Here is a 21,765-nt window from a genome sequence, read left to right as displayed (position 1 = left end):
GGCGTATACATGAGCTTCGTAGACGTTCGCATATTGTACTAAATAGTACCTACATATATAGATAGGCAATTCTCAAGAGGGGGTATCTTTCAGCACTCAGCTTTGAATACATAAAGCGTCATGTCACCTAGCGAGTTCATTACCCTGTATGAAAATCAACCAACGACAAAAAAAAAATACACTATTCGTTATCTGTACGAACGTGATAAATTAAACGTTACGTTTACACCCCTCTGCACCACACTCTGTCACTTTACAAACGAGAAAATTTGCCAAAGAAATGTTTGAAAAAAAAAAGACACCAACTGTCTTAAATATTCGCCACAATCAAGAACTTTCAGTAGTGATGTAATTCGTCGCAATTCGTATTTCCCCTTTCGTAGATTCGCAAAAAAACCAACGCAAATTCGTCGAAACTGAGACTTTATTAGTATACGTCTCATTGTTTTATTTTGACTTGTTATAAAATCAGCGTCAAAAAAGAGATATTAAGACGTTTTAAAACACTATTTGAATTTCGTGCTCGTAAACTAAAAACTCCAATAGTAAATACAGCTCTCGCTTTTTTAGACGAAGGGAAATAATTGGTAAAGTTTGCCAAGGCTTCTTTCTAATTCGAGATTTGATTCGGAAGTCTCGAGCAAGAAACGAGCAATACAACGTTAGCACCGATTTAATATACCACTGGGTTTTCACCAACTTAAGCAGAATTTGGCGAAGGAATCCATGCAGGTGAAAATGTTGCTAAATGAAGGCACAATGAACCATTAATTTCATCTTCAAAGCTGTTAGAAAGGATGAAATTAATAACTAGTTATGAACCATATACTAAATAGGTATTCAACTCCCGGCGCGTACATTGGTGTAGATGGTCTCTTCGCTTTAAATAAGCTCTTACCCTTTTCTATTATTGCTACTTAATTTAGACATTTTAAACTACCCCGATGCTATTTCCAGATCAACTTATACAGACTGTATTTTACATTTACAAATTGTATGAGAAATGTTTTTAAAAAATTATAATATATTTGTACGTATATTTTTTAAAATTATATACTCACAAAATAGGTAGGTAGTAAAATTTAAGCATACAAAGGATTTTTCTATATTACATAAAAATAATATATGTACATTAACATTTGGGTAATTTTTTTCCCTCTATATAATACAAAAATTGCAAGAGGAAAAGTATACACGAGGAAATAATTTTTAAACTTTATCGATATTATGATGAATTAAACGCGAACGTTTATTAATAAAAAGTTTTTTAAAATTTAATTTTAAATTAACCAGACCGTGATAAACGATGAAAAAAATATAACTCTTATATAAAAAAAATAAATATTAACCTGCTTCAACGCTTTTAAATAAAGTTCACCGAGCAAAAAGTTAACGAAATTTCGTTTCGACGACTTAATCTTGCGGTAAATTTTATCTAAACTTAATAATGGACTTCTTACAGGGCTTTTTTTCGATGATAGAGTTTTTTTCTTATTGTTTCACCGAAACACAGCACCGCTTTCAGAAGTATTACACGATTGATTGTTCGTATTTTCTTTTCCACGTAGGTATCTTCTTTCTCTCTCTCTCTCTCTTTTTTTTAGCAGACGTCAGCGAGATTATTAAAATCAAGGTTTGACCAACAACATTACGATAGCATTTTCTTTTTCGATGGTAATTACGAGATTCGACTGGTGATTGGTATCGCCCATATATTTTTTTTACGAATTGTAATCTGCCATTATATAAGTTTTGTTTACACCTACACATCTATCTTATAAGCTCAAAAAAAGTCACACATCGATATTAAGTAAGCCTTATTGTGTAATCGATAGATATGCGTAACCATTTTTTATCATTACTGCGAAATAAGTTTTCGCGTCAATTTCGTTACTTCCTCCTCTCCCTAGAGTATTGTGTAATTTTATCACTATCAGAATATGTACCTTACCCCTTGTACACCATTTCGTAGGGTAAATTTATTCCCTTATAGAGTCGATAGCATAGAATTTGCGGTACAAAGTAGATAAGTAGGTACAGAAACCTAATACGCGATGCCGTGTACCTCTACCTATGTAGTCGACAACAAAACCCGGAACAATTGGCGAGTAATTTTAGAGCAGCAGCCGGAATTATTAGAAATTCTCCAATTTCTATCCTAACCTCATGAGATACTAGTTATAAAAATTGTTACAATAAATTCAAGCCTGTCCGAAGCTTTGTACGTATTATCCTTGAAAATTTCCCATCAAATGCTTCGCTCTCGAGCTCGAGTTCGCGGTAAACGTTTATTCGTGAAATTTTCCAAGTCTGGATGGCGAATAAGGCGAAATACATTCCAATTTTCTTTCAAGGTTGATATTTCCAAAAGTCCCGCAGTACCATTTTTACCGTTTTATTGCGGTTACAAAATGTTACAAGTTGCAAGAATCACAAGACGAAGAGATGGTCCCGTTAGGGAGTTCAAATATAGGAGGTTTGTTTTCGACAGTTCATGGTGCTGAACATTTTTTTCTCGCTGAAATTATATTCGCGGTTATTTTTTGTTTAAAATTTTACGACGTGTTGAAATGAATAACTTATTTTTTCGTCTACCTCGGAATAACGGAACGAGTAAGACTAGAAGGGCGAAATTGTTTATCAATGAATTGGGTACCTACTCGTTGATAAGTCACATCTCATATTCGATTTTTCCTCACATTGATGACGTTTACGTAGGTATTTTTGAGTCGAAAAAAATTTTACATGTAAAAATTTTGATGTAGGTATGAATGCTGCAGGCAGATCTTACCCATTTTAGAAAGTTTTTGACATCTGAAAAAATTATTTACATTATTCTAACTATTTCTGAAAGAAGTGAATTGAAAAAAATAATATACTGAAAAATAAAATTGTTCAAATTTTCAGACTCAAAACAAGTGCTTATGTTAGCAATGGGAGCCAGAGATGATCGAATCTTCAAAGTTCTTATTAAAAGAACAGGTAATAAGGTGGATCGCGAAAAAAAAGGTTGGAAAATCTTATGCAGATTTAATGGAGACCTTCACTTTGAGTTGAAGTCACTCAGGAAAATTTTTAGTTCCGGAAATTGCTCCTGGAAAGGAGATATGGGTCCTCGAAGAGGGAACATTTTCGAAAAAAGGGGGGTTCTCGCTCTAGCTTTTGCCCAACCTTTTTCAGGAAAAATGGCTCAATTGCCATCAAAATCCGACACCACTTTTAGGGTTCAACTAAGCGGTTTAAAATTTGCAAATCGCTTATTTTTGGGTATGGATTCGTGTTTTGACAATTTTTTCTTCTGAAATATTTTACATTAGGTAAGCCAAAATATCGAAAGATATAATTTCAAAAACTGGGAAAATGTTTAGGAAAGCAGTGGTGCCAATTTTTTCGTCATTATTCCCATCTTCAAAAAAAATTGGGAAAAATAGCCGAAAACACATCAAATTTTTCAACTTTTGGTGAATTTTTAAACATTATACCTAAATTTGGGTCAAAAATGAGAAAAAATTGAATTTTACGAAATTCGTTTAGAAAGCTGAAATTTGCTACTATGCACCCCACTTTTAAACTTTCGAATCGTCTGGAAATGATAGTTGGAACCTATATCACTTTAGTTGGAACGTGAAATTACTTGATAGCGTATTTACGGCAAACGGGTTATGCAATTTTATTAACACGAATGGTGACAATATGAATGCAGCTCATTTGAAGGCTCCATTGGTCTTATTATGGAAACAATTTGAAAAATTGGAAAATGCTGAATGAAAATAGCACCAGACCTACAAAAATACCTCTCCCTCTAAAATTTTAGGAGCCAAAGTGCATTTTTCGGTTTTTGATGTTTTTTAAAAATCAAAGATCCAAAAAATGAAAAAAGCAGAAAAAATCAAAATTTCAACACATTGATCTAGAAAATTAAAATGTGATGTACGCCACATTTTTGACTTCCTGAATCGATTGAAAACGGTTTCGAACCGGTTTCAGTAGTTCTGGAGCCTCCAGAAAAATTTTGAAACTCGAAATTTCTACAAAATTTTACCTGATAAAGTTAGAAAAGTAAAATTTATTTTAGAGCTCATTTCAGCATTTGCAGTTGATTGAAGGTGATTTTAAGCTGTTTTGGAGCCTCCAGCTATATTTCGAAAGTTCCATATTTCCAAAAAGTGCCATTAAAAACTGTTCAAATGAACATCAGCACTTATAAACTTGATTGATGCGTTTAAGTAACCCACTTGACGGATTACAAATCATTTCTTCAGCAATTTCAAATATAAAATTTACTTCATGCTCTATTTCAGAAATACTGAGTCGACTGGAGAAAGTTCTAAGCTTTTTTGGAGCTTCCAGCAAATTTTGGAAACTTCCATTCTTCGAATAAATGCTCTAAAATACCCAAGAAACGCGTTTAGATTCATTTTAACAATGGTTTTTGCACTTTTTTGAGAAACAAGAATTTTTAACATTTTCTGGAGGCTTTAAAATGATTTGAAACCGCCTCTAATCGACTCAGCAGGTTAAAATCATAGTATAAAGTGATACAACTTTTTATTTAAAAAAAATATTGCTGAAAATTTTCTGGAAATTTCAAGTTTTAAAAATCTGCTGGAGGCTCTAGAGCTGTTCAAAACGGTTCGAAACAGGTTATTCAAATCGATTTTAGTGACGGGGGTCGAAAAATAGATGCATGCTAAATTTTTAGTACCTAGGTATTCTTGATAATTTAACATGCATTTTTTTTTTTTTTTTTTTAGTACCTATCTACCTACCTAGGTATTCCTGATTAATTTGGTGGAATTATAAAAACTCTCTCTTCATTTCTGACAATCCCTCCGAAATGGAAAAATTCATTACTCTAGTTAAAAAAACACAACCTATAACGAAATCAATATAAACCTTCTGATGACGTAGGGTGTAATAATCTAGTAATTATAAACACCCCCCGCCACAAAAAAAATGGTGGAATTTTAATTTTTTCAAATTTTTTGATTGCTAAATTATATTTTTTTAAAATTCATTGGCCAGTGATGTACATTTTTGTATGCTCTTTTCATTCTGTTTTGCTCGGTTCGAAAAAAATTGTTGTTGATTGGGATAGGTACCTCCTTTGTTAGAAAATTTGAAGTTAGTGGAAGACTTCAGAGGATTTCATAAAAAAGAAGACCAATTCAGAACTTTTTTTTTTATGGAAGATTTGGTTTGAACTCTCCCCTATTCGTTTACCCAACAGAAAAATCTGGAATTGAAAAATTGCCATGCATCGTTCCTAGAAAACTAACAGATCCTTCAACGTGAACTATATTCATTGTGTCATCATTCATGTTAATAAAATTGCATAACCAGTTTGCCGTAAATACGCTATCGAACAATTTCGCGTTAATTCCTTTTGTAAGGTGATCGTGGCTTACAATTTTGACTGGTGACTTAAGTTATTTTGATTTTTTGAGAATTTCTCAGGCCCAGATTCAAATTCAAACACCGAGGAAATCTTAATGCCATGTAGGTAGGTACGTCATGTTTTCAATCAAAAGAGGAAAGTATTTGTTTTTTTTTTGGGGGGGGGAGACCTTCACTTTTAAACAAATTTTGATCTTAAAATATTTTTTGATATTGGTTTATCATCTTTAGAGACGACGCGATTTTATAAGAACTTCGAGCTGACTAAATTTTAATCAATATCTTCATAGATGAAGATGGATAATTTTGACATTGATATGTTTTTTTTTCGGCGAGGATCTTTCCGAAATTTGAAAGACGCTGACCTTTGAAAACTTGGGGAAAAATTAATTGACTTTACAACGTAAATATTGGACTTTCGAAAACTTGAAGAAAAAAAATAAAATTTTGATCAATTTCTCGTAATATTCAATGTAAAATAATTTATGATTTTAATTTTAAAAATCCAATTAATTCTGAAAAAGCATCGAGTAAATTATAATGCTATTAAATTAGACTTTCAAAGACTTGAAAAGAAGGGAACAATTTCTGACATTTTGATGTTATCAGACTCCTGACAAATTTGAAAAAAAAAGTCTGTTAGTTTTGATCTAGGTAATTTCAAAATGTTCTGTCTGATTTTCATGAAATTGGAAAAAATTTCTATGAATGTTCGACATTACCTATGTCAGACTATCAAAACCTGAAGAAATGGCCACATTTATGATATTTCCACTGCCATTGAAATAGACTTCTAGATATCAAGTCTGACTTGTTAGGACTAGAAAAAAAAATTAATTTGTTGAGATTATGTCAAAAATTCAAAAATAGCATTCTAATATCGAACTATAGAGTTTTCTGATTAGTTGAAAAACATTTCCATGATCGAAAACTTTCCTTGGAGAAGAGACTTTACAGCCATTTTTTCAGGATCATTGGATCCGACCTTGAGAACATTTTTTAGTAGATTTGTAGCATTATCAATCGGTAGGCAAGATATGTAATAAACGAAACCCACCAAATCGCCCATACTACGACCCTGCCATCAAAGAAAATACCTACGCGTGCGAATTTCGATGGAAGGCAGCAGAGAACAGCGACCATTCGTCCTCCACACGACCTATGTAATCCGACTGTTACTTACTATACGAGAACGTGTACCTAGCAATCATTCATCGCTGGAAATTCGCGCTGAAAAGTCGACCGAAATTAAAAGCCAGAGCCAGGTAACACCTTAAGGCGCGCATTAGCTACAGACGATTAATGTGAAAACGTCAAGGTAAGAAGGTACTTTCAATTAAAAGATTCCTTATTGACAGCGCAGACAGCTGAAAAGAAGAATTTGATAAAATATCGCGAGCGTATTTGTTTTTACGCTTGGTATTATAGGTATAGGTGAGCCGTGAGTCAGCGAGGTGCCGAAAGGAGGGCAGCAAACTGCTGGCGAAGAATAACCACATCTACTACGGTCTCTCGATAGATTTACCGAAGCGGCGCGGCGCTGTTTTGCGATAGGACTTTGCGCTGTGTTGTGCTTTTGACTAGTATACGAGTACCACCCCCGCACACACACATTGGCCATAATGTGGTCACCTGTTCGTATATTTATATACTGTCGATATAGACTCTGTGTAGAACACATACAAGTGTACAAAATACTCACACACATACACACACACACATAGAAGAGAGATAGAGAGAGAGGAACGATGAATTAATTACTCGTAACAACGGTATTCTCGGTTGTATCGGAATTGTTATCGGTTTTAAAAGGGTCCGGCGGACTTAATATTATAGGTGCGTTATCAATTTGCACGTCTTCGACGCGCTGATTTAAATTCAACGAGGTTAATTTCATTTTAGAAGGGTACGGATAGCCTTCTAAATTATGGCGTAAATTAATAGCGGTACAATCATCGAGAGCTGTGCGAGGAGTCGCACTGGTCGGCGCACAAGTATCGTATACTTTTTCCGACGAAGATTGTTGTTGCTCGCAACAGTTGATCACAATTTGACCGTTTTCTTGTAGCTTTTGACTCTGGCCCGCTCGATTCAGCTGCAAAGTCCAATAATTTTGTTCTATCGAGTCGACGTAACATCCTTCGAAAGGATTCACGTACAGATTATGAAATTTGGTAGCTGTGGCCGCCGAATTCGGCGAAAAATATAATTTAATGGTACTGCCATTCGGCATAGTTTGGTAATTTGTCGCTGGTAAAATGGCCGAGTCGTCGGCAGCCGGGCATAAAGCTTTGCTTTCGTAAATGGTCGTATTCAATAGAGTGTTACCCGATAGCGTCAAATAGGTTTGTTTAATATCGCTCGGAAGTAACAACATGTGCTCGCAGCTTTCACCCGAAGTAGTCTCTTTTAAATTAGTCTCCGCGTTGATGATCAAATCGGGATTTTTATCAGTCGTCTTAGCCGGAGTCATTTCACTGGTACTTTGTTTGACGATTTTATACTCGATGTCCGGTTTCGTTCGCGATGTTTTTCTTTTACGTCTTCTGTTTTTCACGTATATCAGACACGAGATGATCAACGTGATCACAATGACGATTAACAAGGTACTTATGGACGATACGAGTACGTAAAAGTAAGATATGGTGACCGGCTCCGGCGTGCTTTTCTCCACCGTGATTACGTTCAGCGTAAAATTAGACGATAATTTACCAGCGACGTTTTGAGCGGTGCAACGATACATACCGTTGTTATCTTTCTGCACCTCGGATATAAACAGCTCGCTGACTTGCTCGGTGGCTGCTTCTTCGACGTAGAATATGGTGAACGCGTGAACCATATGAGAATTATTACTTATCGGGTATCCTTCGAATTCCCACGAGATGACCGCTTCGGGGGTCGCATTTACGCGGCAAATAAACGAGACGTTTTTACCTTCGTTCATTTCGGTATAATACGAAGAAGGGGTAACGTCCGGGGCGCAAGCTAAATCGTCCGTTTTAAGCTGATCGATCGGGGTACCCCGGTACACGGTGGGCTCTTCGCAAACCGGATTCACCATGATAGGTTTATTCGTATTTAACAACCAGCTGTGGAAATTTCGCAGATAGCAGTCGCATCGCCAAGGATTACGATGCAGTGAAATGCCACCGGTTACTCTGGGTATCGTTTCCGGATGTCGAATGTTCTCTAACCGGTTGCGATCCAACTTGAGCCATTCTAGCTTTTGCAAACCGTTGAAAGCGTCTTTATCGATAGTCTTTATTTGGCAGTCGCTAACATCCAAGCTGGCGAGGTATTTCAGAGGTACGAACGTATCAGATTTTATAACCTGGATGGGGTTACGAGCGGCGACCATTTTCATCAGAAGGGGGAAATCGTAAAAAGTTTGCGAAGGTAACGTCGTCAACATGTTGCCGCTCAAGTCGAGCTCGATTAAGTTAGACAAGCCTCGGAACGCTGTCTCGTGTATTTGCGATATTTGACATTCGGATATGTATAGTTTTTGCAAATTGGTTAAATTAGCTTTTTCGAACATTTTATCGGTGAGAAAACGCAGGCTGTTTTTAGAGTAATCGAGCACTTGCGTTTCGCTTTCGATTTCCGTCAGTAGAGCGGTCAGGTTTTTATTAGCGCATTCGACCTTACGTTTGCCTCCTTTCCATTTGCAAATGCAGGCGAGAGGACACGTAGTGACCACATTTACGATTAACGCTGCCAACAATATCGCAACGATAATTGTTTCTCTGCTGAGTGAAAGCTTATTCATAACTGGCGGACATCGCCCTTTTTCCCATTCATTGGACGTATGGCGGTGTCGTCAATCTGTAACAAAAAAAAAAGAAGAAAATTCATTTAGTTAAGTTGCTGAGAATATCGTATGGTTTAATATTGTAGTCGAGAGATATCAGTGTCTAAGTAAGATGGGTAGAAATACGAGTAAATGTAAAATTTACTCGGGACTACCAGTGCAAGTGACCCACAAAAAGTTTCTGCGTATCTGCCTCATTCTTCGCCGATAAAATTGTATGAATGTGGATGAGTTTCAAAATTATGGACCCGTGTAAGAAAATTAAATTTCATTCGTTGGGAATTTGATAGCAGATCTGTGAGGAAAAAAATTCTAAAAGTCAAGATACTGTACCTACAATTTTTTTGCCTCTCTTTAATATTGAAGGTGGAAGATCCGACTCATTTGAAAATTGTAAAAAGTTGCAAGATAAAATTTTCAAATCGTAATAAGGTAAAGTGCTCAAATGTGGCCACTTTAAGGCTTCCTCTCCCACAGATAAATGCAACTTGGCCTTGGTGCAACCGGCTTCAAAATCATGTCAATCGAAAGTTGAGAAATGTTCACATGTACCTCGTAGGGTGGACCGCGCGTCTTTGACTTTTATTTGGAAATTTGGTAAAGGGGGATGATAAAAAGTTGTGGGGGACCATAAAAGACTGTAGGAAAAATTTGGGGTCTCAGACTTCACTCAACACTTTGCAACCGGGGTCCAAAATTTTGAAATTTTCAAAAAAATTAAAAAAATCTTTAAAAAAATACTTATTTTTGATTTTTTGATGGTTATTGGTCGCATTATGTCTATTTAGGAGTAAAAAGCCATTTTCAATCGATTTTTTCACTTTATTGGAGATTTTATCTCTCTTTTAAAATATATGCAAAAACAGCCATTTTCAAGATAATTTGAGATTCATTTCAATTTTTACAAATTTGTTATTCATTTGAAGTGGAGGATGCCTTATATCACTTTTGACTGACTTGAAATGACCCCTCCCCCTTCCTCTCTCCACTTACAGAGATTCTCAATTAGCGCATAATTTCGATAGAAAATGAATATTGGCATTAGTACCTAATCTTAAAAATATGCATTCAGCGATTCTCTCACTCAATACTCCGATTACCATACTTTGTACGGCCGTTTCGATTTTTTCAAACATCTACTAAACCGTAGTGACGAGCGAAGAAATTCGAAAATTTAATCAGCATGCTGTCAAAAAAAGCTACTGTAAACGAATCTAAAATAGAATTTCTGATGGTACGTAAAATAATATCACAATAAAACTAATACGAAATCGAAAAGAAACACCAAAATATCTCTAAAAATTACACTACTATGGTTCTGAACAGAGTACATTCATAATTCAAAAGTATTTTTCACTTTGAAAAAAGCATCAAAATTTTATTTAATCGAGGTACTTGGTACCTATTGGAAGGCTGAAATTTGGCGTACCTACATGCTTCATTTTCAACGTTCTGAATTGATTGATGGCGATTTTGAGTAATTGTAGAGTCTCCGAGGGAGGGGGCGGTATTCTCAAATTTTTCAGTTTTGGAAAAACTTCCATAAAAATGATCAAAATGAAATTCAGAACACGTAAACTCTCATTACCAATTTCGTGGCTTTTGATAGATTATAGGTTTGATATTTTCGTAAATCATTTCTACTAATTCGGATTCAGATTTTAATCGTGTTTTTTCGAGGATTAAAAAATTCAAAAATTCACTGGAGGCTTTAGAAGTTGAAACGGCTCAAAATCACCCCACAAGTGTCGATTCGGAGGATGGTAAATTTTATGTTAGAACAGAGGTTCGGAGCATGGAAAATTCTATGTTAAAACAAAAATGCGCTATTTGAGAATCTCTGGAAGTGGAGAGAGGAAGGGGAGGGGTCATTTCAAGTCATACGGTGACAAAAGTGACATAAGGCATCCTCGACTTCAGATGAATACCTAACAAATTGGTAAAAATTGAAATGAATCGCGAATTATCTTGAAAATGGCTGCTTTTGTATATTTTAAAAGAGAGATAAAATCTCCAATAAAATGAAAAAATCGATTGAAAATGGCGTTTTACTCCTAAATAGGCATAATGCGACCAATAACCATCAAAAAGATCAAAAATATTTTTAAAAAAAAATTTTCCATTTTTTTTTTGAAAATTTCATCACCAAATTTCCAAAAAAAAGTCAAAGACGGCCCATAACTGTTTTTGAAAAATACTTAGTCCACTAAACTGACTCAGAAAGCTGAAAGTTGGCCAATTTTTGTTACATCGAATCGATTGGAAACCGTTTCGAACCGAATTGAGTAGTTTTGGAGCCTCCAGTAGATTTTTCAAACTTGAAATTCAACTTTAGCAAAAAGCTCATAAGGTTACCTGATATCTATGTACCATTTCCCTAATATCGACCACTGCCATATTTTTGTCTGTAATTACTAATTATCGTAAAAAATCATGAAAAAATTTATTTAGATTATTTTTTTGCAGTCAAAATGAATAAAACAAAAATTACAACTGCAAAGTCAAAACTCACAAAGATATCCCCAAAAAATGAAATTCAACGAGTTATAATATGAATTTTGGCAGTATCTTGAATAGTCTGCCTCAGATGATTGTGTTTTTATAGTCCAGGAAAATGTAAAATAAGTTTTAAAAATTGGAAATTTCAACGAATGAAATGGATTAGTGAATTTATGGATTAACTGAAAGTGAGTTTGGAAAATTCGCTTATCAATTCTACTTTTATGTTGGGCCCTAATTTCGACCACTAAAAATCTTATAAGTAAACAGTGGTGGTGGAAATTAGGGCACCCCATAAAAACGATTTTTGGAGAATACTTACTACCAAACTTGAGTTTGACTAATCCAAAAATTAGTAAATTAACCCATAGCCAAATACATACTTTATAATTATTTACTCGTAATATGTTGATTTTGCTGTAGGTATTTTGACCTTCATTTCGAGCAATTAGGTCGATATTAGGGCACCAAAATTTCGAATATTTTAATTTCGAGTTGTTGAAGAAAAAAATTCATTAAAAAATAGGTAAGTACCTATTTAAAATGTCTTTATGTCCACGAGGCTTTAATATGTGCTAGGGAAAGGATCAAGGTACGTTTTAAGCCATTTTGGGGGTTTATATCTCAAACAAGGGTTTGATTGGCAGCCAAAAACAAAAAGAATGGTCGATATTAGGAACTCTCATTCTTACTCTCACCCGCAATTTTGAACTAATGGAAACTGATTTTGATAGACTGATGTGTAATCTTGAATTCCTGCAATTTACCTCATTTTGATTGCTACATATTATTTCAAAACGAGTAATTCAAATTTGAATAAGTATTTCATCTTTCTGAACAACATTCTTTAGAAAATGACAGTGACAAAATTTTTAAATTTTTTTAGCTCAGGATTTAATAACATGGTAGGTACATATAAATTCAACTTGCTCAGAAATTTTTTGGGCTGTAATTATTTTCTTTGAGTATAATGTTGAACTTTCCTTTATAAATTTTATAAAACTTGCCAAATCCCTATTTGGCGCTTAATTTTCCCAATTGAACATCAGAATGGCCACCTTTTAGAGTTGGTGGCTACATTTGGGCTGTTCAAGTGTTCACCTTATTTCCTCTTTTGGTATAGTCCAAGCGCTAAAATTCATGTTTTGGATTCATTTCCCCTTTTTAATTTAATAAAATGCAACTGTTCTGTATTCAAGGTATGTATTTAAAAAAATATTTTTTCACTCTAGGTACGAAAATTATGGCAATTTCTCGAACCACAGCACGAATACGAAAAGAACTGAACGACAACGAAATCAAAGATTCGGGTCTACAAACTTGGATGAATTTGTTGTGTTGATGATTGAGCAGTGAGTTATTTGACATCAGAAAAGTAATAATACCAATACCTTTCATACTGCTCAAAAAAACAAAAAAATAAAATAAAATGAAACAAATGGTCTTTTAAACCACCACTGAAAAAAATCAGCTATAAAACTTATCACTTCATTAGAAACCACTAGAAACCACTCACCAACTCGCTCTTCAAGCTTCTCCACTCTCCTCACTATCTCCCACCTAATACCAGAAATATTCTACGATACACAAACAGGGAAAAAAATACCAGTATTTACTGAAATCATATCTCAATCAAAATGAAAAATTATTTCGAATATCTTTTCAAATTATGTACTGAACAACAAATTGCTTTCGTCGAATTGCTATAAAGCTGTTGAACTTATTACAAAGCAACAAATTCATAAAAGTCGGAAATGTATTTCTTAGTTTTATAATTAAATTTTTGTATTTCATCGCGCGAATCTTCTAATACAAAGCAATTTTGCACGTTTTATAACAAATTTATAAATCGTTCTTTGATAATGAATTTTCATTTCAAAGAAAATAGAATTTCATTTTATCCCTAGGTACCTAATACTCGATCACGTTAACGGAAAAATGGTATTTATATGGTCGATGTACCTACTCGATGAAACGAGTATTACTCTCGTCGTATTTTTTTTTCCTCGTGGTAAAAGCAGTTGATAGAGAGGAGAAAAAACACGAATAACGAATTTCCTCGTTTATTCGTTTTTTTTTTTACGCGACCCGCGCATATCATACGGAAGATTGAGTATTCGTGTAGGATAATTTGCCTAATCGGTTCGCAGCGTGAATAATACGAGTACTAGCTTCCCGAAGTGAGCTGTTTTGATGTTAACAATTCGTTAGTAGGTAATGAAATACGACATATGTAAGATATAGAGTACTGCGTAATATACGAAGATGCAAAATCAACAGGATCAGATTTGAGTATAGGTAATGAAAAGCAAGATGTGTTAATATATTCTTCATCTTCATAGTGAAGCAACACACCAACACTTTCTGTAGATTCTATTTATAGGAAGATGTGAGAGGTTTACTCGTATGTATTTATTACATCTTATTCGACATTTTTAATGAGACTTTTTTTTGGAGCCTTCAAAATTCATCCTTTTTTTTATGGAGAAGAGGGATATTCTGGTTTCTTATTTCAACGAATTGCCTGAAAAAAAGTAAACAATTTTTAATGATTGTTTTTTTCGTTGGTCAAAAACAATTGAATGGGTTTCTTTTCTTTTAAATTCCTACTCAAAGTGATTAAAAATCCGCCAACGAAATCTTCATCAAAAAAAGTAAAACCTGATAGGGAAATTCATCAGCCAAATTAAAATACTATTTTCTCGCCTAAGAAATAAAAATTAATTATTACAAATTAGAATCGCCTCAAACGAGCGCAACAAAGCTGATAACAATTTATCAACTGGCGAAAAAATTGAAAAATAACTCAATCGAAGGCCAAAAAAATAACTACAGTTTAATTGAAAACAGCGTTAAAAAACCGTTTTGCAGACTTAAACTATCCTACGCATCTTTATGTAGTAGATGCCAAACCGCCTGTTATGTTATTATCTATAACGAAAGAATTTCCAAACAAAACTGACCCGCAGGGGGTAGACACGCTGTGGTGTAGGAATTAGGAATAAGAGAGAATTTTAGAACTAGGAACAAATAATGAGAAGATAGGTATTAGGAAATTTTATGATTAGGAAATATTGGGATGGGTTTGGATTAGGATAAGACAAACCTACCTAACCACATAATACAAAAATGCTCTATTTTAATTCAAATACACGAAGATCTGTTTCAACCAATACTCAATCGAAAGAAAGGGATTTTATTTACAAGGTAGGTAGAACCTACATCATACACAATCTTAGTTGGAACGTATCCCAGTGTAAAAATAAACTCGAAAAGTAAATTGAATTTACATACATTTCTAGACATTGCAAGCAAGTCGAAATAGTTGGAAATCTACTAAATCTATACCTAGATTATTCAGATTGAATCACTGTATTAAATCCTTACCTAGATTATTCAGATGAATTCTAACTACTTTACCATTAACCTAAACATTACCTTGACCATATCAATAGTAGTTGGACTGAATCTATTCATAGATTATATCGTAGCCCTACACTTTGAAATAAGAACCTAAATGCTGACCAACATATTGGCTAGAGGATTTACCTCAGCCCTGCCGGTAACTCGACCAGGAAACTTACTCCATTAGAATTGATGTCCAATTAATTAGTGAAATAAATTCATAGCAACACAAAATAACACTCGCGTTACCGGAGAAATTATATCATTTTAATAAGTTCAATTTTAAACAAATTACTCGAATTCAGTCATGTAATGACTGGTAAATTTAAAGATAAAAAATTACAGAAAAAATACGAACGCACGTTCTTAATCGAGTGGAAAAAACATACTGAAGAATAGGTAGGTATTACCTATTGTCATAATCACTCGAGTTTCCCACCATAGATTTTAACCTTGAAATGGGCTCATTGAATTTATATACTAAGTTTTGCCTAACTATTTCTATTCAGGCTCGACTATAGCACAACGCCACAGTTAATTAAAACGTTTCGAGTAAAATTTGTTATCGATTTAATCATAGAAAGCTTCGCTGTCTGGTTACTTACCGTACATCTTTTTCGATTAAACGAACGTAGCAGATACACGAAAATATAAGTAACGAAACGAGCTAATGGTACGTGAAATTAACGAAGGAAAAAACCATTGATTTTAGCGTATAGCAGATAGCCAGTCCTATTGTTCTTTTTGGAAACGTTACAATGCATCTGAACACAGTGCCGCGCTGCAGTCGAGATGCATTCGACAGAACCGACTCAAGGAGTAAGAAGTACTTCGAAGTGTTGATAGATGGCGTCTTAGTTTGAACCTTTTTTTTACCTTTTTTTTTAAATGATGAATGCAACCGTTTTTTACCTGCTATAGGAATCACACACAAGTTAAATACACGGATCTCTAACGTTAGAAATAGAACACAAAGAAGACGGTATGCTCACAATAAAACCCTCGATCTTTTGTGAAATACAACTAGACACAACATTGTCCATGAAGCTATTTTTTTCCATTTTTATAAAAAAAAAAAGTCTCGAGCAAGTACATAAATCGAAATCAAATCACTAACAAGGGAACCTCTTGACGAGTTATGTATTACACTCGACCTGTTTAACGAGTTTATCCACATTTGAGCGGATTTTGAGAGTGACACCTCAAAAGTGGTTTTTTGGCCACCTTTCTTCAAAATTGAAAAATCAAACAAATTAAAAGTTTACCGTTTGTGAGGTGGATAAACTCGTTAAACAGGTGGAGTATAATACACGAATCGATTTTTAGCTGCCCAACTTCATATTCACACCTTCTGAAGTAAATTCAAAATTCTGGAGAAATTGAAAAAATCGCGCTGGAGGCTCCAGAACGGCTGGAATAAATGGTGAAATTTTGATTTGGGGGGTTAGTTTTGGATGAAATACAGCGATTCGCGCGAATTTCAAAAATTTCCACGCAAACGGAAAATTTTTGATTTTTTTGATTTTTTAATTTTGAAAAAAGTTGGTCAAAAAACCACTTTTGAGGTGTCACTCTCAAAATCGGCTCAAATATGGATTAACTCGTTGAACAGGTCGAGTATAATACACAACTCGATTTTTAGTTGCCCAACTTCATATTCACGCCTTCTGGAGCAAATTCAAAATTCTGGAGAAATTGAAAAATCGCGCTGGAGACTCCAGAACGGCTGAAAATGGTGAAATTTCGATTTGGGTAGTTGATATTAGTTTTTGGACTTAATTTGCCCATTTTTACGGAACAAGTTCGTACTTTTTTTAAAAGAAGCATAAATCGCCATAAACAGTCAATTTTATCGAAACTAAATCACAGATTATTTTCAGGTCAATTTAGTTTAAATTTTCATTCTTGCTTATTTTTAATAAAATTTGATCTTCAAAAATTCGCCAAAAATTGAAAATGCTCTTCATTACCTACCTTGAATTTTGGTCTCTTTAAGTTGAAAAAAATTCTATCAAAGTATGTAAGTATTTTTTTTCTGCCAAAAATCGCAAAAAGTCTGCCTTTCGTCGACTTTTCCAAAAAAAGGCTGAGAATTGTCATTTTTTTTGTCAAGAACTGCCTAAAAATCTCGTTTCTTTATAAATCGTTGTGAAAATGTCTCGCTTTTTTGACAGAAATGACACTAAATTTGTAGTCTTTCCGTTTGAAATCATATTAATGAACCCAAATTTTTGAAAATGAAGCCGAAAAAACTTTGAAGCAGAATAAAACATAGTAAATTATGCAGGGTCGAAAATTTTTGCAAGTCCATTTTTCATCAGACTTGCTGAAAACTTTCGTCTCTTGCTATTTATTTGGAATTGAGAAGACTTTTATTTTCTTCTATAAATTGTCAATGTCTGAATTTTCATTGATAAATATTCGTCATTTCGCCAAAACTTGCTAAAAAGACTTGCACTTTCTCATCAACTGTTGTCAAAATCCACATCTACGCTGTTTTTTTTACTCCACTCATACCCCAAAGTACTTACATCATAAATACTCGGCTTGTTTTTCCATTTCAAAATCTGAGATAAATATATATTTTTTCAAAATTAATTTCATAATTTGTCTGATAGAAGGAAGCAGGGAGGTAATTTCAATTTGTAGCTCAAGTGTTTTGTTTCTCTTCCAAAAATATTTGTTTTATACTATTTGCCTACTTTTTTCACTGTAGTAGTTATCGCTGTCTTACAAGTGAAGCCCCCCCCCACAAGATAATCTCCGATTTGAATGAAACTTGAACTGTTGGAAAGAGGACCTCAAAAAACATCCATCCCCCAATTTTCAGCTGCTCAAGTTGATTTTTCGATTTTTGGCGAGCTTTTGAAAAATTTGTGTGTTCAACTTAGAAAATGGGAAAAAATTACAAATAGGTATCCATCTCTCCCGCGTATCAACTTCCAGAGCTTAAATTTTGGCCAAAGACAGTCTTCCATATACCTGATTGACTCATTTCCGGTCAGAAAACAGGATTTTTTATTTTTTTTTAAATTTTCGGTGAATTCAAAAAATGGCTTGAGCAGCTGAAATTTTGGCCAAAGGCCGGCCTATACTTGATACCTAATCGAATAATACTACCGTCGGCCGGATCTGGAATTATCATCAGAAATCAAATTTTTTTCACGTTAACATGAGAAAAAGCAATAAAAATTCTCTTTTCTGAACGGCCGGCCGGATCCGGACAACCTCATAACCGAAATTCTAGCTGCCCAAATTCAGTTTTAAATTTTTTGGTAAATGTTTGAATATAAAATTGATTAGTTTCAGTGATTTATGATTTTCAAAAAGTAGCTAACTACGTATGTAACCAGGAAAAATGATGGAAATTAGCCCTGAAACTAATGTAAATCTCCCTCAAATCCAAATTTCACTGTTTCAAGCGATTCTGGAGCCTCCAGAGTGAATTTCAATTTCTTTAAAGTTTTGAATTTTCTCCAGAAGGCGTGGATAATAATCTCGGGCAGTTAAAAATAGAATTGATAGTCGAAACTGAACATGTTTTACTAGTTTATCCACATGTGAGACGATTCCCAGATGGAAATTTAGAATTTTTCTATGTATTTCCTTTACGAAAACGCTACTCATAAAACTATCCTGGAGATGTTCGCCTGGATAGCCTGGAAACTGGCTCAAATGTCGATAATAGTCGTTAAGTAGGTTGAGTACCTATCAACTCGATTTTTAGCTGCCCAAGAAATTCAAAATTCTGAAGAAATTGAAAATCACACTGGAAGTTTCAGAATGATTTGAAACATTGAAATTTGGACTCGGGGGTCAGTGTTGGTTTCAAGACTAATTTCAATCTGTACTAATTAGATGCGCATATTTTTTTGAAAAACGTACATAAATCACTAGAACAGGTCGAAATTCGGAAATTTAAGGTAATGATGGGTAATTTTTTGTATCCACAAATTTCCATTTTAAAAAATGTACTTATCTACAGATGATTCTCTAATTTTTTGATTGCCTACTTTTTTAGCATGCCTACATAAACTTAGTTCATTGAAAATATATTTGAAAAAGGAAACAGAATGAAGTAAGGCCACCTGACTGCTACTTTCCTTTTTTTTCATAAATAAACAAAACACACTGTTACACAATGAAACGTGAAACCATCTTTTTCATCAATTGTTGAATGAAAAAAAGGCAGAACCAGGGTAAGAGAGATGAGTCAGGAGGTTGAGGGGAGGATGAGGAATGAAGTAGTTTTGTCACATTTCGTTACCGACCTAACCTACACAGCACACAACTAAAAAGAGAATGTTTATAAGGGTTTCGATGCGTTCGGATGCATCTCAGATGCATTCGAAGTAAAACACGAATGCTAGCGACGACTACATTTCAGATGCATGTACTAATTCAAATGTCTCTGAAAAGAACAATAGATCTGGCTATCTGCTATACGCTAAAATCAATGGAAAAAACTACGACAAATTGGAAATATACTACTTTTACGCGCGTTTATTAAATGTATCAGAACAAAAACGCGTAAAATCTCCTCTTTTTTTTACAACATAAGGTTAAAAAGATGAAAAAAGTACCTAGTATAAAAATCAGCGAGTATATATCTGAACATGAGCGAAAATAAAAATTTAACTCGGTTAAATGTATTGTAAAATGTACCTACGACAAAAGGATTGTAATAGATATACGAGTACCTACCTTGTGATACCTCTACACATTACATACAGTACGTACCAACGTATATTTTACGAGAATTTTTTTTTCTTTTTAGTGTAGTTTAAAGTGTAAATAAACAATAGTTAAATTAATTTGAAGGTAGAAGAGATTTGGCTCAAATCATACCAAGTATCTATAATGACTGATGAGTAAGTAATTTCAATTTGATTCGAATATCAAACTGATGACCTAAAAAAATAAGTATTTTTCCAAATTCAAAAATGAAGCTTAAATTTCAGGAAGTACGATGGCGTATATTTTATTATTTAATAGTAAGTATTCTTTACTAGAATAGCTGCCAATAGGTGTAGGATTATGGACAAGAAGGTCAATGAAATCAAAATGAATTAGCCTAATGAGTAATGACTAATGAAGTATTCTGATTTTCAGGGACTTTACGTTGTCTCTTGCTGTTTTTTAGGCGATTCATTTGAAACTTGATGTGAAGGTGAAAATATGTACTTGAGTACTCGTATAATGACCCTGAATTCTTTCAACTTTTTTTGACCCCAACAACGACCTCAAAATCAGCTTTGAAAACTTCAAATCAGTGTGTACGAGAATTCAAAATTTGGAAAAGGTCCAAAAAATCAAGTTTACATTTTTCAGCGTATTTTCTGCTATTGGTAATTTTTCAAGAATTTTTCGAGTGGTAGCTGCTCTATGGTCATAAAAAAATTTGGAGCGCATAAAGTGGTCAATTTTGATCTAAATTTTTTTTCTCAATATATCATCAAAGACGTTGAACTACACCATTAATCAGAACTTGGCCAAATAATTGACTAATTTAAAAATTGGGTTGCACCATGTTGAGAACCCCCCGACATCCCTTCCGGGAGACTTTCTTGATTATAAAATTCCTGTCCTGGCTAATATTAATCGAAATAAGTACATCGAAAAACACAATGTACCTCTACCTATTAATTCAATTTCAGTAAAAGAAATGTTTGATGTTTTCCTCCTTGGCTTTTCAACTTCATCGGCTAAAATATACCATACTTACCTATTATGGAAATTTCAATTTTCAAAATTTTTCCGGAAGCTCTAAAACCACTCGAAACGCGGTTCGTCACATTTTCCCATTAGATTGGGCATTACCCACTACAGATACAGCCTGGAAGTGCAATCTGGCAACGTTGTGCATCTAGTCCGGCTTTATCAATTGTTCTTATGCAGTTATCGATGCGTAACGTTGAAATTAGGATTTTTCTCGGAACTGAAGGGGTTTAGGAAAATTTTTGTCAGAACATAAATTAAAGAGGATGAAATTTCCTATCGATTGGTGTATTTTTCTTCGAGTTTCGTACAGAAATGGCGATTTTTTAAACATTTTTATGGACAGATTTTTCAAAATGCCAACTTTAAATTGAAATTACGCAAAATTTTCAGTGGACACATAGGTACTTTAATATACCAAAATGTTCAGAATTTCATCCCCTTTCAAATGGTTTTTTTACCGAAAGCGCTAGCATTTACCGTTCAAAAGTTTCTAAAGCTCAAAGCTTTGAACTTTCACAACTTTTGATCGAAAAGCGCTAGAGCTCTGGGGAAAAAACTAGGTTGTAGAGAAGAAAGAGTAGATCATTTTTCATGTTTCAAACACCTATGTGCTCGATCAAATTTTCGATTTATTAAAGTTCAAAGTTTCAAGGTTGAAATTTTTTTACATTTAAATTAAAATAAATCAAAATTTTGATCGAGCACATAGGTGTTTGAAGATTGAAAAATGATCTACTTTCTTTCCTCTACAAGCTGGTTTTTAATTCAAATCTGTAGCATTAACCATTCAAAAGTTATTCAAGAAAAACTAAGAAATTTGGGCAATATCCCATAAGACAATGCAGCCGTATAGGACTACATCGTATGATTTTTGAGACGTTGCCGCTCTGCACTTCCAGGCTGTATCTGTAGTGGGTAATGGATTGGGAGTT

The 21,765-nt window shown here is 34.1% G+C and overlaps 1 protein-coding gene across 1 annotated transcript in view; it reads right to left on the bottom strand.

Moving 5' to 3' along the window:
- Positions 1-4,046: 4,046 nt before the first annotated feature.
- The window catches only part of LOC135835542 (leucine-rich repeat neuronal protein 1-like), a 142,913-nt gene continuing 125,194 nt past the window's right edge, over positions 4,047-21,765 (bottom strand). Inside the window, exon 5 of the mRNA XM_065349859.1 lies at positions 4,047-9,222. Coding sequence (XP_065205931.1) covers positions 7,151-9,166 — 2,016 coding nt within the window. The 5' untranslated portion in view covers positions 9,167-9,222 and the 3' untranslated portion in view covers positions 4,047-7,150. The remainder of the gene's footprint in view (positions 9,223-21,765) is intronic.

The sequence above is a fragment of the Planococcus citri genome, chromosome 2 (genome assembly GCF_950023065.1).
Source record: "Planococcus citri chromosome 2, ihPlaCitr1.1, whole genome shotgun sequence".
Lineage (NCBI taxonomy): Eukaryota > Metazoa > Arthropoda > Insecta > Hemiptera > Pseudococcidae > Planococcus > Planococcus citri.
The sequence above is the reverse complement of the archived record's forward strand: the minus strand, read 5'-3'. Positions and strand labels throughout refer to the sequence as shown.